The sequence below is a fragment of the Mirounga angustirostris genome, unplaced genomic scaffold, assembly GCF_029215605.1.
Source record: "Mirounga angustirostris isolate CCGP_5_RB_7025 unplaced genomic scaffold, mMirAng1.0.hap1 SCAF_17, whole genome shotgun sequence".
Taxonomy (NCBI): domain Eukaryota; kingdom Metazoa; phylum Chordata; class Mammalia; order Carnivora; family Phocidae; genus Mirounga; species Mirounga angustirostris.
The window spans coordinates 40,442,595-40,461,941 of record NW_026991725.1 but is presented as its reverse complement, the minus strand read 5'-3'; the positions used below and the strand labels follow the sequence as shown (position 1 = coordinate 40,461,941).

The window sequence follows — 19,347 nt, the reverse complement described above, 5'->3', positions numbered from 1 at the left end:
TCTAGACAGTCGAGAAAAGTCTGAACACGGTGTTTTCATTAAATGTGATGATGACATGGCAATGGAGTTTACAAAAGAAAAAGGTCCTTACTGTTTAGAGATACATGCTGAAGGAGTTATGGATGAGTTCACAAGACGCCTGAAATCTGCTCTAAATACACCAGGAAAAGAAAAAAGGGGAGGGGGGATAGATGACGCAATAGTTGGTGGCAAAGCGCTGTTCCTGCCGGAGTGGAGTGATGGGCCAGTGGCATTAACTGGACATTTCATCCTCTCTACTCATATATGCTTGAAAATGTCCATAATACAAGGTTTCGGGGTTTTTGTGTTTTCACAAAAACAGATAAATCAAAGAGGCAAGGAGCTGAGTCAGATCCTGCTTTATATCTCCTTTGGATATTTCCTACTGAGCCACAACTGTCTTCACCCTAGCACATTAAAAATAATTCGGAATGCATAATGTGCTGGCAAGTGGGTGTAAGAGAAGGGAAGATGCCTAGTTCTATACAAAGTGGCATGTGATGAAAGTGTACTATAATTGTCCATTTCCAAAACTAAGTAAGCCTGACTAATTAGGCCCCAGCTTGTATTAAATGCAATAGGACTCACACTGCAGCACTCGAACACCCTATAAATGAGAAGAGTACAGCGTCCCCCCACTGAAAACTGACCTTAATACACCATCAGAGAAATTGGATCACTTCCCTCCATTCCTAGACTTGAATAAATTGTTTAAAGTCAGCTACCCAAAATACACGAACACTGCTTATTCACCTCTGAGTAAAAACAAATCCTACCGCCTATCAGGCTGCCCGAACATCTAATACCACCTCGGTCAACGAGAGGATGTATTTCAGTATCACCATGAGAAACTGGGAAACCAGAGTCAGGGATGCCAAAGGCCCAGGGACGAAATCCAGGATGAGAGGAAGAAGAGTGCTTCGAGAAGAACAATGAGAGACGGGATGACAACACTTCAAACTAAATGCTGCTCAAAACCCAACGTGCATGCAACTCAGGTCAGAGGGAAAAACAGTGAAAAGTGGGACAGGTGGCTCAAAATTTCTTCAGGAGAACGGACAGGGCTTCCAGAGGCAGCCAGCTGCCAGAAAGAGTGAGCAAGGACAAAGCAAGTCTGGGTTCCAGCGGGACTTGTGCTCCTCCACCCCAACCAACCCGAGGAACAATCTGAAAGTGGGTGGCTTGTGTGCCAAGCCACCTCCTCAGGAAGCACTCTATTTCTCGGATTTCTGCACACCTCGCTCTCACCCCAAAAAGACCAGACTCGGTTCAGCTCAACGTGAGGCTCTTCTCACACTGCAGTCACACATACAAGTCTACCTGGGGTCCCCACAGGTGTCCCCTGCTGTTTTGATACAGGAAATAAAGCCTAAATATAAGTACAAATGCCTGTTTAATCTAAAAGAAGTCTTAAAAATAAAAGAAATATGCACATTCAGAGAAGTCATTTACTTACTGATTCATTTCACCTCATATTTGGAAGTAGGCAAAAGGCTGGATGTTAAGAAGGAAGAGGGGAGGGCACAGGTATCACTAGGCCCTGTCCTCTCTACTTTCCTATCTGCGGGCTAATTCCTCCACACCACAGCCTTACACTAGGTAACTGGCCTAGTCACTGGGTCACCCAGCTAATTTGTGGCAGGGATTAGATGTGCACCCAACTCAGCAAATCTCTCCTTCCTGCCTTCATCATCTGGTCTTAGTGGGAAGCCAGGAGACACCTGGGGAAAGGGAAAAGGGGCTAAAAACACAAAGAATGAAACAAACAAAAATAAGAGAGAAGAGCAAAAGCAAATTTAGTGGTGGTGGGCCATTTAATCAACAACCGTACACTGGCAAATAGCTTTTCTGTTTGCTCAACCTATAAAAGTACACTGCTTAAACTACTAGTAAGGTGCCTGTCAACAGAGCTTCGTATAATTTATGAAGATGTAAAAAAAAAAAAAGTCAAATTCATCACAAAAGGGCTCTGTTACTAAGGAAAGTATTGGTTAATTGAAGGATCATAGTGCGTTACTTTTATTCCACAGAGAAAACATAAATCTCTTATCTGAAAACAGACCGTAGAGTTACATTTTAGATCTGAGTTTCCAACAGACCCACTTCCCAAGTCCTCACATGCAAAGTTCCTGCGCACAGACATCAGCTGACCAAGTGCAATCCAAGAGCCTACTACGTGTTTAGGGCCAACACTTGAGGGAACAGGGGAAATAATCTGCAAAGTCACTGCCCCTGAGGAACATATACAATAGTTGTATGGAACCCTGAGAATAAAAGAAACTCTAGTTAGCAGGGGAAGTAGCTAACCCTGACGACCCTGATAAAAAAGGAGTCGAGGAAAGGGAGAGAGACACGAGCGGTCCCTCAGAGGCCTGGGGAAGGGGCTAGGTCAGCAGGACCGAGATTCAAAGAAACAGACGGGGAAAAGCAAGCAGCTAAGGCGAGGAAGGAAGTGTCAAAAGGGTGAAAGGGCCGGAAAAACACTGTGTGGCAACCAGAACAGCACAGAATAGATTTAAAAATGCATGTTTGTGAAGTAAGGTTACTTACTTCAAGGAAGGTCCTCGAGGAAGAGCACGGGAGTTTAGAGCGGGTGAGATAGTAAGAGGTCACCCAAATGGGACTGCCACGTGGACACAGCGTCTGGCAGCAGAACGCGGGGTGACCTGAAGGCGTACAAGACGGAACAAGAAAACAACTGACTCGGGCAGTGCCAGGAGAGAAAGGGACAGAAACGGGGGACCCGAGGGCACAATCAGAGGCTGTGTCTGCTGGGCCACAGATGGCGGGGGGGCGGGGGGGGGGAGGCTGGAAGAAGGCCGGTGCTCCTGAGAGCGGGCCCGGGCGCACCATGCCAGTGCGGGGGGGCGGCGGGGCATGCGGTGGGGCCTCTCCCAGCACGCGCTCCACCGGGTCAAAACGACAGCTGTCCTCGGGAGGAAAGGGAGGAGAGGCCAGTCCTCGCCCTACTTGTGCGTTCTGGCACAGAGCTCCCTGGGCCGCAGAGGACGGCGGCAGGCCTTCTCCTCTCCCCGCACCCGCACCCAGAGGTACCGGGCCCCCTCCCGGTCGCCCTCCCGCTCCCTAGCTCCTTCACCCCTCCTCGGGTTGGTAGTAAGAGGCCTGTGACGTCAGGAGGGGGAAAGCTGTGCCTGAAGATGTTTCATTTTAAAACTGTTTTCCCGGGGTGCCTGGGTGGCTCAGTCATTAAGCGTCTGCCTTCGGCTCAGGTCATGATCCCAGGGTCCTGGGATCGAGCCCCGCATCGGGCTCCCTGCTCCACAGGAAGCCTGCTTCTCCCTCTCCCACTCCCCCTGCTTGTGTTCCCTCTCTGGCTGTCTTTCTCTCTGTCAAATAAATAAAACCTTTATATATATATATATATAAATAAATAAGTAAATAAATCTGTTTTCCCCAAGAAATGTCAACATGAAACACCCTCCCGCAAGCGCATCATCAGAGTCCTCCCTGCCATGCCAAGCTCCTGCTCTGTGGGATCCCCTCGCTCCGCCTGGGCAAGACCCGAAATCTTTTAAGTGTCCTTCATGGATTCAACATGCCTCCCAACAGCCCGGGCAGAGGCTGGACAAGTCAGAGGCATCCTGGGGAACAAGAACCTTGGGAAGCCCCTGCAGGGTGCAAGGAATGACGGACTTGGGAAGCAGATCTCCGCCACTAAGTGCACCTCGGGCTCCTCATCCTCTGAGGTGAGACGGGGCTTTCAGGCCATTTCTCCGCTCACTGAAGCTCTAACGTGCTGTTTCTGGGCAAACGTCTCACAAAAGCAAGCCCTTAAAATGCTCCAAGGGCCCGCTGGAAAACTCCACCTCCATCTTGCTTGTTTGCCATTTACAAATCAATAGGAACATCAACAAGATTTCTTCGTGCTATGGGTATACTGATCCCAAAACAAATGATAAATTTTCATTAACTCAATCAAATGCAATTAACAAATCTGATGTCCACCATGTCGCTATTTACAGTAGGCAATTTCCACCTGAACCATTTTCTGGCAATACTACCCTCCGTCGCACCCCTGCTTGACAGACAAGGCCATGTGCTCACTGAGTGGTATTTTCCCCAACAGTCTCCTCCCCCCAGGGACCCCCCATGAAGCAAGATTCGGAGCCTCCAATCAACCACCCGCAGCGCCCCGGCACTCCCACCACTACCCCGCACTCGCTGTGGCGCTCTCTCAAAACGCTTTCCCTCGAGGGGCACCTGGCTGGCTCAGTCGGTAGGGCATAGGACTCTTGGGCTCTGGGTTGCAGGTTCGAGCCCCACGCGAGGTGTGGAGCTTACTTAAAAAGGGCAACCTGAGGATCTTTGTGGGGATGGAAATGCTCTGTATCTTGACTGTATGAATATCAGTATCTTGGTTGTGATACAGTATTATAGTTTTGCAAGATGTTCCCATTGGACAAAAATGGGTAAGGGTACATGGGATCTTTCTGTATTATTTCTTATGATTGCATGTATATCTAAAAGTATCTTGAAATTAAAAGTTTAATTAAAAAAATAAAAAAGTAAATCCCTTGATGCTGTAGTTCTGTTCTTGCTTTGTGTCTCTCCTCACCCTGAAGAACTGCAAAGAATATTTCCAGACTTATTCTATTACACTACTGTTTCTTCTCAATGCAAGAAATAGTAATAAAGCAAGGTAAATAAAGAGAATTTTATGACGTACAATTTCAGTCCGAAAAGTGGCCAATGACACCACACAAAAATCACTAAGGACTTAAAACACTCTAGCTTCTATCTCATTATGGAAGAACTTATTTCATTTTCAGATTAAAAAATACTTTCCACAACCCAAAAGAAAATGACTACCTCGTTTTTTGCCTCAAAACAAAAGCAATTTAAAAATGAGTTAATTTTAAAAGCCTGGGGGGATGGTTCAGAACTTGAATTTCAAATTCTCCTGTAAATCCATGTATAAAATGGGCAGGACAAACTTCACCATTTTGAAAATAGTCAAGTAAGGAAAATAGGGAAGTTGATCATTAGTCAAAACTCCTCTTTATTAATCTAGTGTCTGCAGAAGAGACCAAAAAACCTTTGCCTCAATCAATCAGGGTAGCACTGAGCTTTTCAGATCGTACTTAACGTTTTAGAGAACAGAACACACCACCCCTGACTCCTGGCTCCTGTGTTCCCCTGCCAATCTGGCCTGGCCAGCCCCTGGGGCAGTTCTCAGCCTCACAGGGGGCCACTGGGCTCCACTGCTCCCCACACCTCTCCCCCAACTCCACCAGCCTCTGCCAACTGAAAAGGGTTAGGCCACCAACCCTGGGCAAATAATCCACAGCCTGGCCAATAACCTACATCCTCGCTCCAGGGGAAAGATGCCCAGATCGAGTCTCTCTAGAATCTGACACACGACAAGACTCGGTCACTTAGAAACTGAAAGAAAGCAACGAGAAATGCCACAAAGCTGAACTAGGGCTTGGAGGGGCTTTGAACAGCTAAAACAGCACCAGAGCTGAAGCCACAGGGGAGGGAAAACCAGGAGTGAGCAAAGCAGCCGACTGGCAGGAGACTGGCAGGAGACGGGGAAGAGAGGCTCCCCCCTATGGAGCAAGGCCGAGTCCCACAGGGTGAAGTTCCAGCGACAACTGCAGCCAACATTCCCCAGAGCTGCCGGGAACCACCTTCCAACGCCCAGTTCTTGGAGCTCAGCCCAGCCAGCTCGCATTCCTGCATTTCTGTGCGATTCACATCACCACATCACACCACATGTGTTCCCTCGAACAATACCCCTTCTCAAGCTCTCTGGAGTGGGTCTTTGCTGCATACAACCAAAAGCCAAAGCAGTACACATAACATGCAAACAGGAAACAAGCCTCTCCGATAAACCATTAACATAAAATACTGAACAGTCCTGGTTTTAAGGGAAACACGGTGGCGCCGGGCTGGCTCCATCAGTCAAACACACGACTCTTGATCTTGGGTTTGGGAGTTCGAGCCCCACACAGGGTGTAGAGATTACGTAAAAGTAAAATCTTAAAAAAAAAAAAAAAAAAAGGGAAATACAGAACTAAAAACACCACCCCCGTGCCAAAAGAAAAACCCCCAAAACCTCACATTGACCGAGAAGAGGTACAAGGGAACTTTCTGAGGTACTGGATGGAAAGGTTCTGCATCTTGACAGAGGTGTGGGTCACTCTTTCATCAAAACTGATCAAACTGTACACCTAATGTTAACGTGACCATCTCACTGTATGTAAATTATGTCTCAATTTTAAAAAATTCCCTAAATTTAAATTGTTTCCTTGAGAGGACTTGCGTTTTGGGGGTTACTTTTCAAAACCATATTGCTCCGGATAAATCTCACAAACAAGGTTGCGCAGAAGCAGCCAGACGCAAAAACACCACCTGAGTTTCTAGTTAAATATAGAACAGAAACAGTGAACACTCATAAATGGTGTTCGAAGTCAGAGCAGCGAAGTCAGAGCAGTGGCTGACTTTGAGGTGGGAGGGAAGGGGCAAGTGGGATTTCTTGCTGGGCTGGTATGTTCTGGATCTTGATCTTGGTCTAGTTTGGCATTTTCATCGTTACGTTCATGACAAGAGCATTTCCTGTACGCAGGTTACATTACACCTTAACAGCAACACAGAAAAGAAAGGAGAAGAAGGAGTACCCAAAAATATTCTAAAAGTGATTGGAGGAGATTTGTTTTGCATCTGGTGAAATGCTTATTTTCAGCCAAACTCTTCAGATAAATAACAAAGAAAATTAAGACTTGAGTGACCCTGTTTGTGGAATTCTACTATGCCTCATGAACTTGATGTCAAGGGGAAAAACTCATTCAGCAGAGTCGTTAGAATAATCTAAATTAAACTCCATCCCATAGTGCTCATTGCTATGTAAGTAAATTCCCTGACAACCAGAGCGCGCTTCTGAATGAGCAGCAGAGGGAAAAAACCACTCTCCACATCCCTTTTCTACTTCAACAAACAAACAAAAAGACCAAAATCCAGAAGTATTTTCAGAATCCCACTTCTGTGTTTTCAAAGAGAGAATTAACTCAAATTCACATATTAACCAGAGATGCATTTGTAAAAAACAAACATGCAGGTTTTCATTTTTAGAGATTTACGGTTTAAAAACATTTCATGAACTCTAGATCCGGATCATAAGCATAAAAACAGAATAAGTAAAAGCGGAGCAATGGAAACAAATTATAACATTAACATCCGTTTACAGATCATCAAATTTGAATACTTAAAAAAAAAAAAGCCAAAGACTAAATTAAAATGTAAAGTACTTACAGCCATAATTAATTCGAAGGGGTGTTTATACACCCTCACTGGTGACTGGTATTTCTGCACCATGATTGTAACACAACAGCAATCCTCTCACACCTGCAAAACACAAATATATATGATTTAAAAAAAACCATGATTAAGTCTGGAAAAAATTGGAAGTCTGCATTTACTCATCATACCACAGTCTAACTGTAGAAAGGGACCTCAATAGGTCACATAATTCTCTACACACAAAAACCCAAAGATGACACTTGGACTATACAAGGAAGGAGAAGGTAATTAGACAGTAAGAAAAGGTGAAGGAAGTCCAAGTGTCATGAGGGAAACAGTTCTGCTCTGCCTCCTGGGGCCTCTTCAGGGGCTGGGCTGGGTACAGGATCCCAGTTCTTTCCAGCACTGAAATGTTACATGGTCCAATTATTAGTTCTTGAATCATTTACTCTTCCACAACTTCTACAAGAAACCAAATAAAAATGATGGCATTTGAAGATATTAAGTCTGAAGACACACAAAAATAAAAATGGGAAAAAATACTATTGTATTTCAAATTATGGAATACTCCTCAAAAGCTAGCTTCAAAGTAAACTTGGCAATCCCTGTTTTCTAACTGCATAGACTACAATTCCAGAGACCTGTCTTCCAATGGCAGCAACACCAAGCACTCCAGCTGGGTGGAACTTCCAGCCTCAAACAGCTGGGATACCTGTCATTAATCCACTAAATGCTGGAGCCTACTTCTCAGAGGAAGGAATCCTCCTGCAAGGTACCTATTCCCACTCTGGGGCCAGCCTTTTTCAGCATTTTTCTGAAAAACACACTTTTTTTGGAGTCCTTTGCGTGACTTTGATTCCCTATTTAAAAGTGAGGAAGAGGGCGCCTGGGTGGCTCAGTCGGTTAAGCGACTGCCTTCGGCTCAGGTCATGATCCTGGAGTCCCGGGATCGAGTCCCACATCGGGCTCCCTGCTCAGCAGGGAGTCTGCTTCTCCCTCTGACCCTCCTCCCTCTCATGCTCTCTGTCTCTCATTCTCTCTCTCTCAAATAAATAAATAAAATCTTAAAAAAAAAAAAATGCTTAAAAGTGAGGAAGAAAAATAAATCCAAAGAGCCTACCTGTCCTGCTGAGAATAATCATTAAGAATGTTACTTCATGCTGAATATGGCCAGAGGATATTCAAATATACAAAATGGAGTATCCTCAAGGAGCCTAAAGTCTAGCTGTAATTAAAAAAAAAAGTATGGAGATATATTTTATTTCAGAAGATTCTTATCTATAGTATTGCATTTAGCCAGGTCTGGAACTCTCTCTGGTATGTTTGTTTAGCATCTCTCTCCGCAAGAACAGGTCATGGTGGACAACAGTATACTGGCATGTTACACAATTACTCCCGGTGACCTCAAGCCAGTCATTTGACTTCCCTCGGACTCAGTTTCACCTCTGTAAAATGAGGTTTGAGGTGAGGTAATCTCGAAGGACTTCCAACTCTGAAATCCTGACACTCAGAGCCATACTCCGGAGTCCTCCACGTCACTCCACTGGAAGCCGGCATTAATACCGATTCTGGGACTGGCAGGTCCTGATGCGCGGGGACCACGTTCCATTTCGTTTTGAAAACCTAACAATGCCGGTGTACAATTTTAAAAGTGGGAAAATTAACTTTAGAGCATCGCCCAGAGACGGGGAGGCTGGTCACAGGGTATAAAAAGGGATGCGGGGGTTGGAGGAGCCTTAAAAAGCGGAATGCTCGGTGAAGATACTCTAACACCCATTCAGGATTCCACTGCCCGGAAGAACCCAGAGAGACTACGCTGGGGAACCTGCTAATTCACGAGCTTCTGAACTCCTGCCAGTGCCCAGCTTCGGCGGCTCCGGTCCAGGGAAACGTCCTACGCGGGAATCCGGAGTTACAACGGCCAAGGGGCATCCTGGACCAGGGCAGCCTCTATTGCATGACAATTGGTGCTTAAAAATTAGCCAATGGCCAGACCCAGGGAGTCCACTGCGCGCAGGCGGAGGGGCGGCCGGGCCCTCGGGCCGGTCCAGGGAGTCCAGCCCGGCGGGCCCCGCGCCCCCAGCCCCGGCCAGCCCGCGGGTGGGCAGCCGAGGGCGGACTTGGACCCCAAACTCGGCTTCCCGCGGGGAGGGCTCCCGGAGTGCGAAGGCGGGGGCTCCGCGGGGCTCCCGGGGAAGCGGGGGCGCTGGGCCCCCTCCCTCCCGGGCCGAGGAAGCCGAGGGGCCGCGGAGAGCCCCGCGGCGCTGGGAGGGGCCGGGGGCGCGCTCGGAGCCCGCCGCGGCGACGCGCGCCTACCTCTTGTCAGAAAGGCCGGGCCCGGGACGCGGGGCGGCGGGGGGCGCTCATGCCGGCGGCTCCGTGATGCCGTCGCCGTTCCACTGCCGGCGGCCGCAGCTCCGCGGTGGGTTCCGGGGAGTGGACCGGGGTACGCGAGCGGGAGGGGCGCGGCGAGGCTCGAGTGGTTGTTACGGGTGACGGGGAGGGCGGGGCCGGGCGGCGGAAAGAGCGCGCGTGCGCGAGCGCGGCCGAAGGACGGAGGCGGGCGCGACGACCGTTGCTAGGGGAGGGGGAGGGGGCACAACCCGGGCCGCGCCGCGCTGCGCAGGCGCCATCTCGGGGGCCCGGCGGGCGTGGGAGGAGCTCGGAGCTGGCGCAGGCCCTGACGCACCGGCTGGTCTCACTAGAGGCCGCTGGCTCCGCCCTGACTGCGTCACGGGGCGGGGCTAGGACGAGGGGCGGAGCGAGACGCCAAAGTGGGTGGCGAGCTGGGCGGGGAGTTCCGCTGAGTTGGAGCAGGCGGGTCCCCGCCCCGGCCTTCTGGTTTTGCGGCTGCCGGGGGCTGAGGCCAGGGCGCTGCCCCGAGGTCTGACCAGCGCCGGAGGTCCGGTGCCTCCTCATTTTTTGGGTACTGCTCAGGAGCGGCAGGCCTCCCCCTGCAGTGCCCTGACCACATTCTCGCCGAGTAATGCAGCTGAGGCGAGTGTCCGGGCTTGGGAGGGGTTGGGGGGAACCGAGCATCATCTTGTCAACACGTCCAGGCCCCGCAGTGGGACTGACGTGGGACCAGGTCAGCCCCTCGAGACCAGGAGGGCTGCGTTGCAGCGGGACAGCGCAGTTCCAGCGCCAGCTTTGAAGCCCGAGTGTGATGCACGCTGAGACGCGGGTCCTTAAGGGGGGCGAAGGACTGGAGAGGGCCACCGCGCACGGCCACCCACACGTGTCACTGCTGTGCCCTTTGCATTAGTCACCCTGGGTGGCTGCACACTGGATGCTCTGCCACCGCACAGCCCATTTCCGGAACGGCTTTGGAATTTCCTTCAGGGCCAGTTTAGCAGCCACACAAGAACGTCATTGATAACTTGATCACACCTTGTTTTTCGCAAACCATCATTTTCCAACTTGAGCACCCACACTGCTCACTACACTCAGCTCCGACTGGCTTTGGCCTGTTAGTAAAAATCACATCCACCTTCAAAAGATGATTTCAAAAAGAGACATCCCAGGAATGATGAGCCTCCCGGTAGGAGTAAACAGCAGCACCTATGAAATTGGTCTTGCCGAAAACTGACCTGATTTGATAAGTCTGTAGGTGTAACCACCAATTTACAGGGAACAGAGAACAGAGGAACATGCCAAATGATACCATGGGGAAGCAACTGCCCAACCATCAGCTGTGGGAAACGCTGCATGACAAACACATTCTTTATCAGATAAATTCCAAAGGAAAAAACGGGGGAGGGGGGGCGGCTAAAAGAGATTGGGAGATCACTGAGCCATATACTTAGGACTCCTGCACTTTTGTCTGTATATAGTACACTTCAATTAAAACTTTTCAAGAAAAAACAGACCTGAGACTTCGACCAATTGCAGTATATGAACTTGATTTCCAGCCTGATTTTCACAAAGTTTTACAAAACCAGGGAGCTTAAACACTTTGAACATACAGTGATACTAAAATACTACTAATTTTTTAGGCGGGATATGGTATTATGGCTAAAATTTTTCAAAGAAGCCCTGTCTCTTAGGGACATGCTGAAATATTTTGGAGTGAAATGATGTGATGTCTAGGATTACCTTCAAAATAAGCCAGGTGGGGAGAAGGGGGAGTAAAGGCTTAGATGAAATAAGACTGGTCTTAAGTTGATAATTGTTCATTGTATGATTGTGTCCACTGTTGTATATGTTTGTAATTAACAATAATAAAACATTTTTCACACAAAAAAAGATGGTCTGTCACCACTGAGGCTGGCAAATCAAGACATAATTACAAAAGAGGTATTTGAAAATGTCTCAAGCAATAGTAGTATTGTTGGGATACAAGAACAGACTCCCAAGGAATCTAATTTGAAGGAAACCACACTTGTTTAGATGTATAAATTATGGTATGTTTGTTTTTAAATCAGTTTTGTTGCGCAAGTGTCCAAAACCTACAAGAAACTCTACTGAGGGACATACTACAGAGTTAAATGAAAAGAAGCAGTCTCTGTCTGGTTAGCACATGTATGCAGAGCTCTTACTATATGGCAGACCCTGTGTGAGGCATAAAGATGAGTACAGTGTAGAGGGGAAAGCAGAGAAGTCAGGGGATCAGCTTTGGCGGCCAGTGACCAGAACCCCAAAGTAAAAGTGTCATGACAAAATAGCAGTGTATGTCCCTCACCTGTGAATGAGGTCCAGGGCTGGTATGGTGCCTCCATCACCAATATCAATTGCCAGCTCCCCCAAAGGACCATCAGAATAACGTGCTGATGAACCAAACCAAGGCCAAGGTGACTGAAGCAACGACAGCAGGAGAGAGCTCCACCTGGACCAGAGTCAGTCTGGAGACACTGTTGGTGTGTCAACTGGGGGAGGTCAGGGGGAACATTTCAGGGTGTATGGGTCTCAGCTTAAGTGTTCAAGGCAGGTCTCTCAAAGCTGAGGCCTCAGAAGGACCAGGCCAATGTGTGATGTAGTTGTGGAGGCCTGGTGGACACAACAAGTCGAAGGTCTCGAAGATTCTAGTCTTGTTAAGTAAACAGTTGTCTGATAAACAAGCTGTTTGTCCAAGTGAGCAATCTATCCTGAGAGGGGAGTTGTTTGCCAAGATGAGCCACCTTTTGTTAGAAGACATTATTTGTCATGAGTATCCTGAAGCAAACAGTGAAGCTATTTATTGGTTTACAGTCTTATCTTCCCCAGGCAAGAATTCTCTAGATGAAGAGTCAGTCATGTTGACACAGGAGTCCTGACAGTTAAGCTGTGTGGATTCAGGTGGTCTCATTTCTCATCATCAGGACCATGGGTTCCTTCTGTCTCGCTGCCTTGCCCTTACCTCAGTATCACCTTGGCCCCCAGCCAGCAGGTAGGAGGAGAGAGCAAAGAGGATGAAACACCCTTCCTCAAACAACACTTTGTCGATGCAGGGTATGTGTGCCACAGAGCAAAGGGCAGGACTGGTGGGACTGTGAAACTCTAGCGGAGATGATGTGGCCTCCCTCGTCTGCAACAGCACCCCTGCTCTCTTCTTCAGACTCTCTTGGAAGTTGTACTAGGAGAGTATTCTAAGACACCCTGAGTGAAGCCCCAGCTCGATGAGCATTTTTATTAGTAAACTCCTCACCTGTCTGTTGTCACCTCTCATTTGGTGGATGGAAGCCTTGATGGGTGCCCTGGGAGGGAGCCCGAAGATTCCCCAGTTCTGGCATCCACAGAGAGACCCTCTGGCTCCTTTGGGTCGCTCAGCTGAGTTACCACTAGGAGCTGGAAGCTGAAGCTGCCATTCCGTGGGGCCACCTCTGGCTGATGTGGTCAGGATGTGGTATCAATGGCCTGCTCACACCTGCCTGGGCACCGACGCTGTGGCTGTTACATCTTTCCCAACAGGATTAATCGGAGCTGGGGACACCGTCCCTGGTCCCTATAGCCACATCTTCTCCATTGCTCTTAGTGCTCTCAGGAGTCATCCCAAGGAAAGCATGGGAAGTTGGTGACACTGAAAGGATTGAGGGTATGGATTAAGGAGGGTCATTGCAGGAAAGACACTGGGAGGCAGGTGACAGTCTTAGCTCAAATTTCAGCCTGCAGAGCCCCAATCTCTTCCCCACCACAGCCAAAGAAACAGGAAATAAGGTCTGAATGATCCCTTTGAATGTAACTAAGAGTCAGGGTCAATTAAACATCTAGGCTGTGTGAGAGGCCCAGTGGCACTTAATCTTATTCTCCCGGGGCTCAACCCACCCTGGCATTTGCCCCTTGCAGGTCAGTCCCAGGGACATGTCCACTCTCCTCCATGTCTGGAAGAGATTACCTTCTCACTTGATGGTAAAAGACAGCCTTGCAAAACATGACAGATTCTCCTGACATGGGCCATCTGGCAAAGTTTCCAGCCTGGAAAAGTATGGAAAATGTAGCTTACCCCACAGGCACAATTTCCTAATGGAGCTCTGGCAGTCATCCAGTGGCCTTGCACTAATACCATTGCATCATTCCCAACCTGGGAAAACTTCAGGCCAAGAAGTCAGATCTGCAAAATTATCATCTGACCTGACACATTTCTAAAATACCTCATTTCAATCTGGAGAGGCAAAGCTGCCCTTTCCTTAATTGGTTTCGCTGCCAAAGAGCCTTCCTTCTTCCAGGGCCCTCTTAATGCTGCTGGCAGAATTCTCTTTCAAAACAACACAAACACAAACTTACACCTTGGCTCAAAACCTACATGGATGACAGAAATAAACTGAAGTATCCAAGCCTGTCATCTAAGATCTTCTATAAATCTTGTCCCCAGCTTTCCTTTGTCCAGAATGACTTTCTTTCCACCTCCACTCTGTTCATTTATTCATCCCTTTGTTAACTCAGCAAACATTTATTCAGCTCCTTAATTTATTCAGACACCACATTAAGCACAGGAGTGTGGGAAGATACACTATATAAAAGCAGATTTGCCTTCCAGGTGCTCAGCCTACTGCATAGGGCAGACATGGAAATGGGATAAGACTTCCTACATGGAAGCTGTAGCTGGTAAATTCTGTAGCCCTCCCTAAAGCCTTTCCTGTCACCTGTTCTTTTTCTATATGCCTATGAACTTGGCACTTCCACTTAAGGCATACTGCCTTCAATGAGATTGGAAGAGAATCGGGTCTGTGTCCCATCAGATTGTAAGTTGCTTGGGTCCTAGGACTGTATCCATTCATTTTCTTCTCCTTGTCATGGCACCTGCCATTTTCTAGAACCCTATTAAATATTGGATGGGTTGAAGTCATGAGCCTTACATTGGGTTGGATCTTTATTCTGAGTGCATTAAACACATCTCTCCAGACCATGGACTGAGCGGAGGCATCTTTGGGGGTGGTGCTCTCCTCACCCTGTTCTGTCCTCTGTGTCACCAAGCTAGGACACCGAGCCTAGGGAAGCAACCCAGCGTAAGAGACTTGCTACCCTGTGCCCTGGGAAGCAGGGCGCTCATCCAATGAGATTTAGGACAACAAAGGAGATGACCTGAGGCCTTTCGGCTTCCAGCTCAGAGACATACAAATAGCCAACCCAATCATACTTCTTTTTGGTTTGTTTGTTTACAAAACAGAGTCCTTGCTTCTGGGACCCTGATGCAGCTATGGTAAGCTAGATTGGGATTTAGCAAGTTAGCAATCGCTCCCCAGGCTGCTCCTCTGCTGGTCACACAAGATGGAGGTGGGGTTGGCCTGGCAGGAGCAACCAAATGTCAACAAAGGACAGACCAAAGGTCACACAAGATGACATCGAGTGAGGGATCAGAAGCAGAGCATCCTAAATGGTATCAGTGATGCATTTTTCCCAAGGCTACAGAGGGAAGAGAAAGGCCTGCTCCACTTTCAGTCCTGTGGGCAGAGAGTGGACCTCACAGAGAAGAGACAGAGAGGGCCCAGATCTCCCCCACTTTCTCTTTGATGTGAATGAAAGAGAGGGCCACCTCAGACCATGAAATCTCCTGTCACCCCAAAGGCTTTTGGCCATGGTGCGGGGGTGGAGGGCTGTTTCTGTTCAATTCCTTATTTGGAGTGCAACCCACAGCCAGGCATCCCGCAGCTCTGCCTCCAGAATGTTCTGTGACCTCCCGCTGAGAACCACACATCTGCTCATTTCACACCTCGCCGAAAATCCCATCTCTCAGCTCTTCCCACCTTGGCAGTGCCCAACTGAACCATCTCTGTAGCCCAGAGCAGCTTTTAAGATCTTTCTCTTCCAAAGGAAAAAAAAAAAAAGTTTTAAATTGGATGTTGATGGGATTTGGTGTCAGAAAATGTATCTCATAGGGTTGTAAAGCTTAGATAAGAAAATGTTCGTGAGGGGCACCTGGGTGGCTCAGTCGTTAAGCGTCTGCCTTCGGCTCAGGTCATGATCCCAGGGTCCTGGGATTGAGCCCCGCATCGGGCTCCCTGTTCGGCGGGAAGCCTGCTTCTCCTTCTCCCTCTCCCACTCCCCCTGCTTGTGTTCCCTCTCTCGCTGTGTCTCTCTCTGTCAAATAAATCAATAAAATCTTTAAAAAAAAAAAAAAAGAAAAGAAAATGTTCGTGAAGGGCGCCTAGGTGGCTCAGTCGTTAAGCGTCTGCCTTCGGCTCAGGTCATGATCCCAGGGTCCTGGGATCGAGCCCTGCATCGGGCTCTCTGCTCGGCCGGGAGCCTGCTTCTCCCTCTCCCACTCCCCCTGCTTGTGTCCCCTCTCTCACTGTGTCTCTGTCGGATAAATAAATAAAATCTTAAAAAAAAAAAAAAATGTTTGTGAAAACACTTTGTAAATGGTTAGGCTCTGTGTAAACGCTTCCCATAGCCAGGCATCCCACAGCTCTGCCTCCGGAACATTCTGTAACCATAGATTATTATTATCCTGCCTACCCCTTTGGTTGGTTAGTAGTATCATCCTCTATTTAGATAAGTCCTTCCCCATCTGAAATTTCCCCCAAACGGAAAAATAATACAAAGGGTGCTGATCAAAAGACCAGTCCTCACATGAACGACTGTAAGCACAGACCTTACCTCTTTCTTGGTAAACCACCTTCTATAATTTTTTTTACTTTTTTTTTTTTAAGAGTATATTTTCTTTCTTTTTTTTTTTTTTTAGATTTTTATTTATTTATTTGAGAGAGAGAGAATGAGAGAGAGCAAGCACATGAGAGGGGGGAGGGTCAGAAGGAGAAGCAGACTCCCTGCCGAGCAGGGAGCCCGATGCGGGACTCGATCCCGGGACTCCAGGATCATGACCTGAGCCGAAGGCAGTCGCTTAACCAACTGAGCCACCCAGGCGCCCCTCTTTTTTTTTTTTTTTTAAGATTTTATTTATTTGATAGAGAGAGACACAGTGAGAGAAGGAACACAAGCAGGGGGAGTGGGAGAGGGAGAAGCAGGCTTCCCGCTGAGCAGGGAGCCCGATGTGGGGCTCGATCCCAGGACCCTGGGATCATGACCTGAGCCGAAGGCAGACGCTTAACGACTGAGCCACCCAGGCGCCCCAAACCACCTTCTATAATTACAAGCTACATAGGACCTGAAGGTGTCAGGGAACACGGGCAGAGACAGTTGTCTTACTTAGCTGGGCACGAGAGCCCCTGCCACCCTCCAAGTTCAGAGAACCCACTCCACTCTAAAATGCTAACGTGTGAATGCATAACCGCCCCTAAAAGGGACCACGCCTCCCAGCCCTGCCTAGCGTGGTGGCCTCTGTCAGGGCACCATTGCTCTTGCCAAGGCATGATCTGTAGCTGCCTCCAGGACATTGGGGGCGGGGGTGGGTGTTCTACTGCTCCCCAGAAACCACGCTGGCGCAAAACCAAGAGCCCATGCAACCTTCCTCCATACCCCAGGGACACAGGGTACGCCCTTGAACTTTACACAGCAGGAGACTTTTTAACCACCAGGCTCAGGAAGCCCCTGCAGCCTGAGGACAAAGACGTCACTGTCCTTGTGACCAAGGCTGGCCTCTGTGTCCGGACTGACCTTATTCAAAGGTTTGGCACGTGCACCTGTCACGGGCAGGCACGCAAAGGACTTCTCTGGGGACCAGCCTCTTGGCAGCTCAGGAGAGTCTTCCAGGAATCCCTGTGATGCTGGCAACCTGAGTTTATTCCATACTCAGGGAAACCGAGGCACAAGGAGGCCAGGTGGTTTAATCCCTACAGAGTATCCAGAACTTTGGAGCCAAGCGACTGTGCCTCTCCCCGCCCACGACATCTAAATATGGTGCCCTATTTAATTTAGTTAAATGAAGAGATCCAGCTGAAAACAAAAACAGCTCCTCTGCTGCCGACCAACTATACTGGGCTGGTGCTAGGCGCTTTCCACGCCTCATCACCGATCCTCAGAGGAGCCCATTTTACAGATGGGGCCACCGAGGTACACCCAGGGTAAGTAACTTCCAGGGCAGAGAATCTGAACCCAACACTGACTCCAATGCTCCAATGGGGTATTTCCGTTGCATTAACTTCTCTCTGTTTCACTCAGTTTCTTTGCACTTTGGTCTTTCTTCCAGTTTCCCAGCTTCGAGCTGTGTATGCCCAGGTGTCATGGTGAAAAGCCCATGAGCCATAAGCACATAAGGCGTGGGGATGCCAGGTGCGCAAACACCTGATGGATGTGGGTGCGGGACGTCCTCGGACATTCTGCCAAGCAAGCGAACCAAGAACATCTCTGGCCTTCAAGACTTTCCATATGGGCCCTGAGTAGCAGTTCAAACTGTCTTGACTTAGAAATTCTTTAAATAACAAGTGGCAAGATCCTGTATGACTTTTTAATGTTCCATTTATTCTCCCAACCGTCTGTTGTTCTGAGATTTGTAATCGTGGGGCTCCTTGGGTGCCTAGCACATGACATGATGGAGGCAAGAAAAGCTCCACAGCTTTGCAAGCGAGGGATTATGCTGAGTTTTAGAATGCTGAGCGAAGTTAAAGGTACCCATAACTTGGCGAAAATAATAGGGAAGTTTCTTTCTTTTCCTTTCATCCCCCCCCTTTTTTTTTAGTAATCTCTACCCAGCGTGGGGCTCAAACTCACAACCCCGAGATCAGAAGTCGCATGTTCTCCAAACTAAGTCAATCGGGCACCCCAAGAATAAGTGAATTTAAAGAAAAGGAAAAGCGGGGCGCCCGGCTGGCTCAGTCAGGAGAGCATGCGACTCTTGATCTCGGGGTTGTGAGTTCGAGGCCCATACTGGGTGTAGAGATTACTTTTAAAAATGTTTTTTTTAACTTATAGAAAAATAAAAAAATAAGTCCACTTATTCTTATGTCCTAGAAGCAAAGACTTGGAGGACAATTCGAATCTCAATGTGGAGTAAAGCTTCTTGTCTGATGGAAGTCGTTGAACCCACTGGCTTAACTTATGCAATTCTCGCTTTAAACAGTTGAGCAACTCTGCAAGTTGAAAGGAAACAATGATTTCCCGGCAGTTGGTTCAGACTCAGTTGAAAACAAAAACAAAAACAAAAAAACAACCCTGAGGAAGTTTATGGACTCAGGAAAACCCGAGGGGCCTCCAAGTGGCTTCTGCTACCTCGACCCTCACGCTCAGATTTGCAACACTGGGACCTGGAGCACTTCCAAGACCCCTTCATTCATCTTGACCAAGCCTTTAACGTTGAAGAAGCCTGCATCAAATAATGTTTTGTGAAAGCTTAGCAGTCTTCATGGCCAAGGACAAAACTTAATGTTGAGCCTTGACACCCTGAGTCAGGAACCTTCTTAGCCGAGCCTGGCAGCCCCCATCAGTGGTCTGGCTCACGTGACCCAAGTGACAGATGCACCTACAGCATTTCGGACCCCACGACTGCCAGGTGGGCCCTGTTCAGTTCCCGATGTTCCCAGAGATAAAACAATATCCTGGAGCAGAAACAGCACGGGGTTTTTGTTGCTGCTGAGGCCATGATTATCTTCCATTAGGAGCAGCCAGATTTCATAAACAGAGTAGATCCAGCAACACAGTTCCCACCAAAGCCCTCAACAGCAGGTCCAACCACACAAGGGTAATTTTAAATTTTTAAAAATTAATGTAATGTTTTAAATATTCAAATAAATATCTGCCCTAGGAGACTCTCCACAT

At 48.3% G+C, this 19,347-nt stretch overlaps 1 protein-coding gene across 3 annotated transcripts in view; it reads right to left on the bottom strand.

Moving 5' to 3' along the window:
* Window positions 1-9,797, bottom strand: part of SEC14L1 (SEC14 like lipid binding 1) — a 52,938-nt gene extending 43,141 nt beyond the window's left edge. The window contains exons 1-2 of one of the 3 annotated variants that reach the window (XM_064583318.1): window positions 9,598-9,797; window positions 7,294-7,386 (exon numbers count right to left, since the gene is read on the bottom strand). In XM_064583318.1, coding sequence (XP_064439388.1) covers window positions 7,294-7,356 — 63 coding nt within the window. In that variant the 5' untranslated portion in view covers window positions 7,357-7,386; window positions 9,598-9,797. Of the gene's footprint in view, window positions 1-7,293; window positions 7,387-8,401; window positions 8,423-9,597 lie in introns of those variants that run through there. The other 2 variants (XM_045888377.3, XM_064583317.1) reach the window with 2 other exon arrangements.
* Window positions 9,798-19,347: the final 9,550 nt, after the last annotated feature.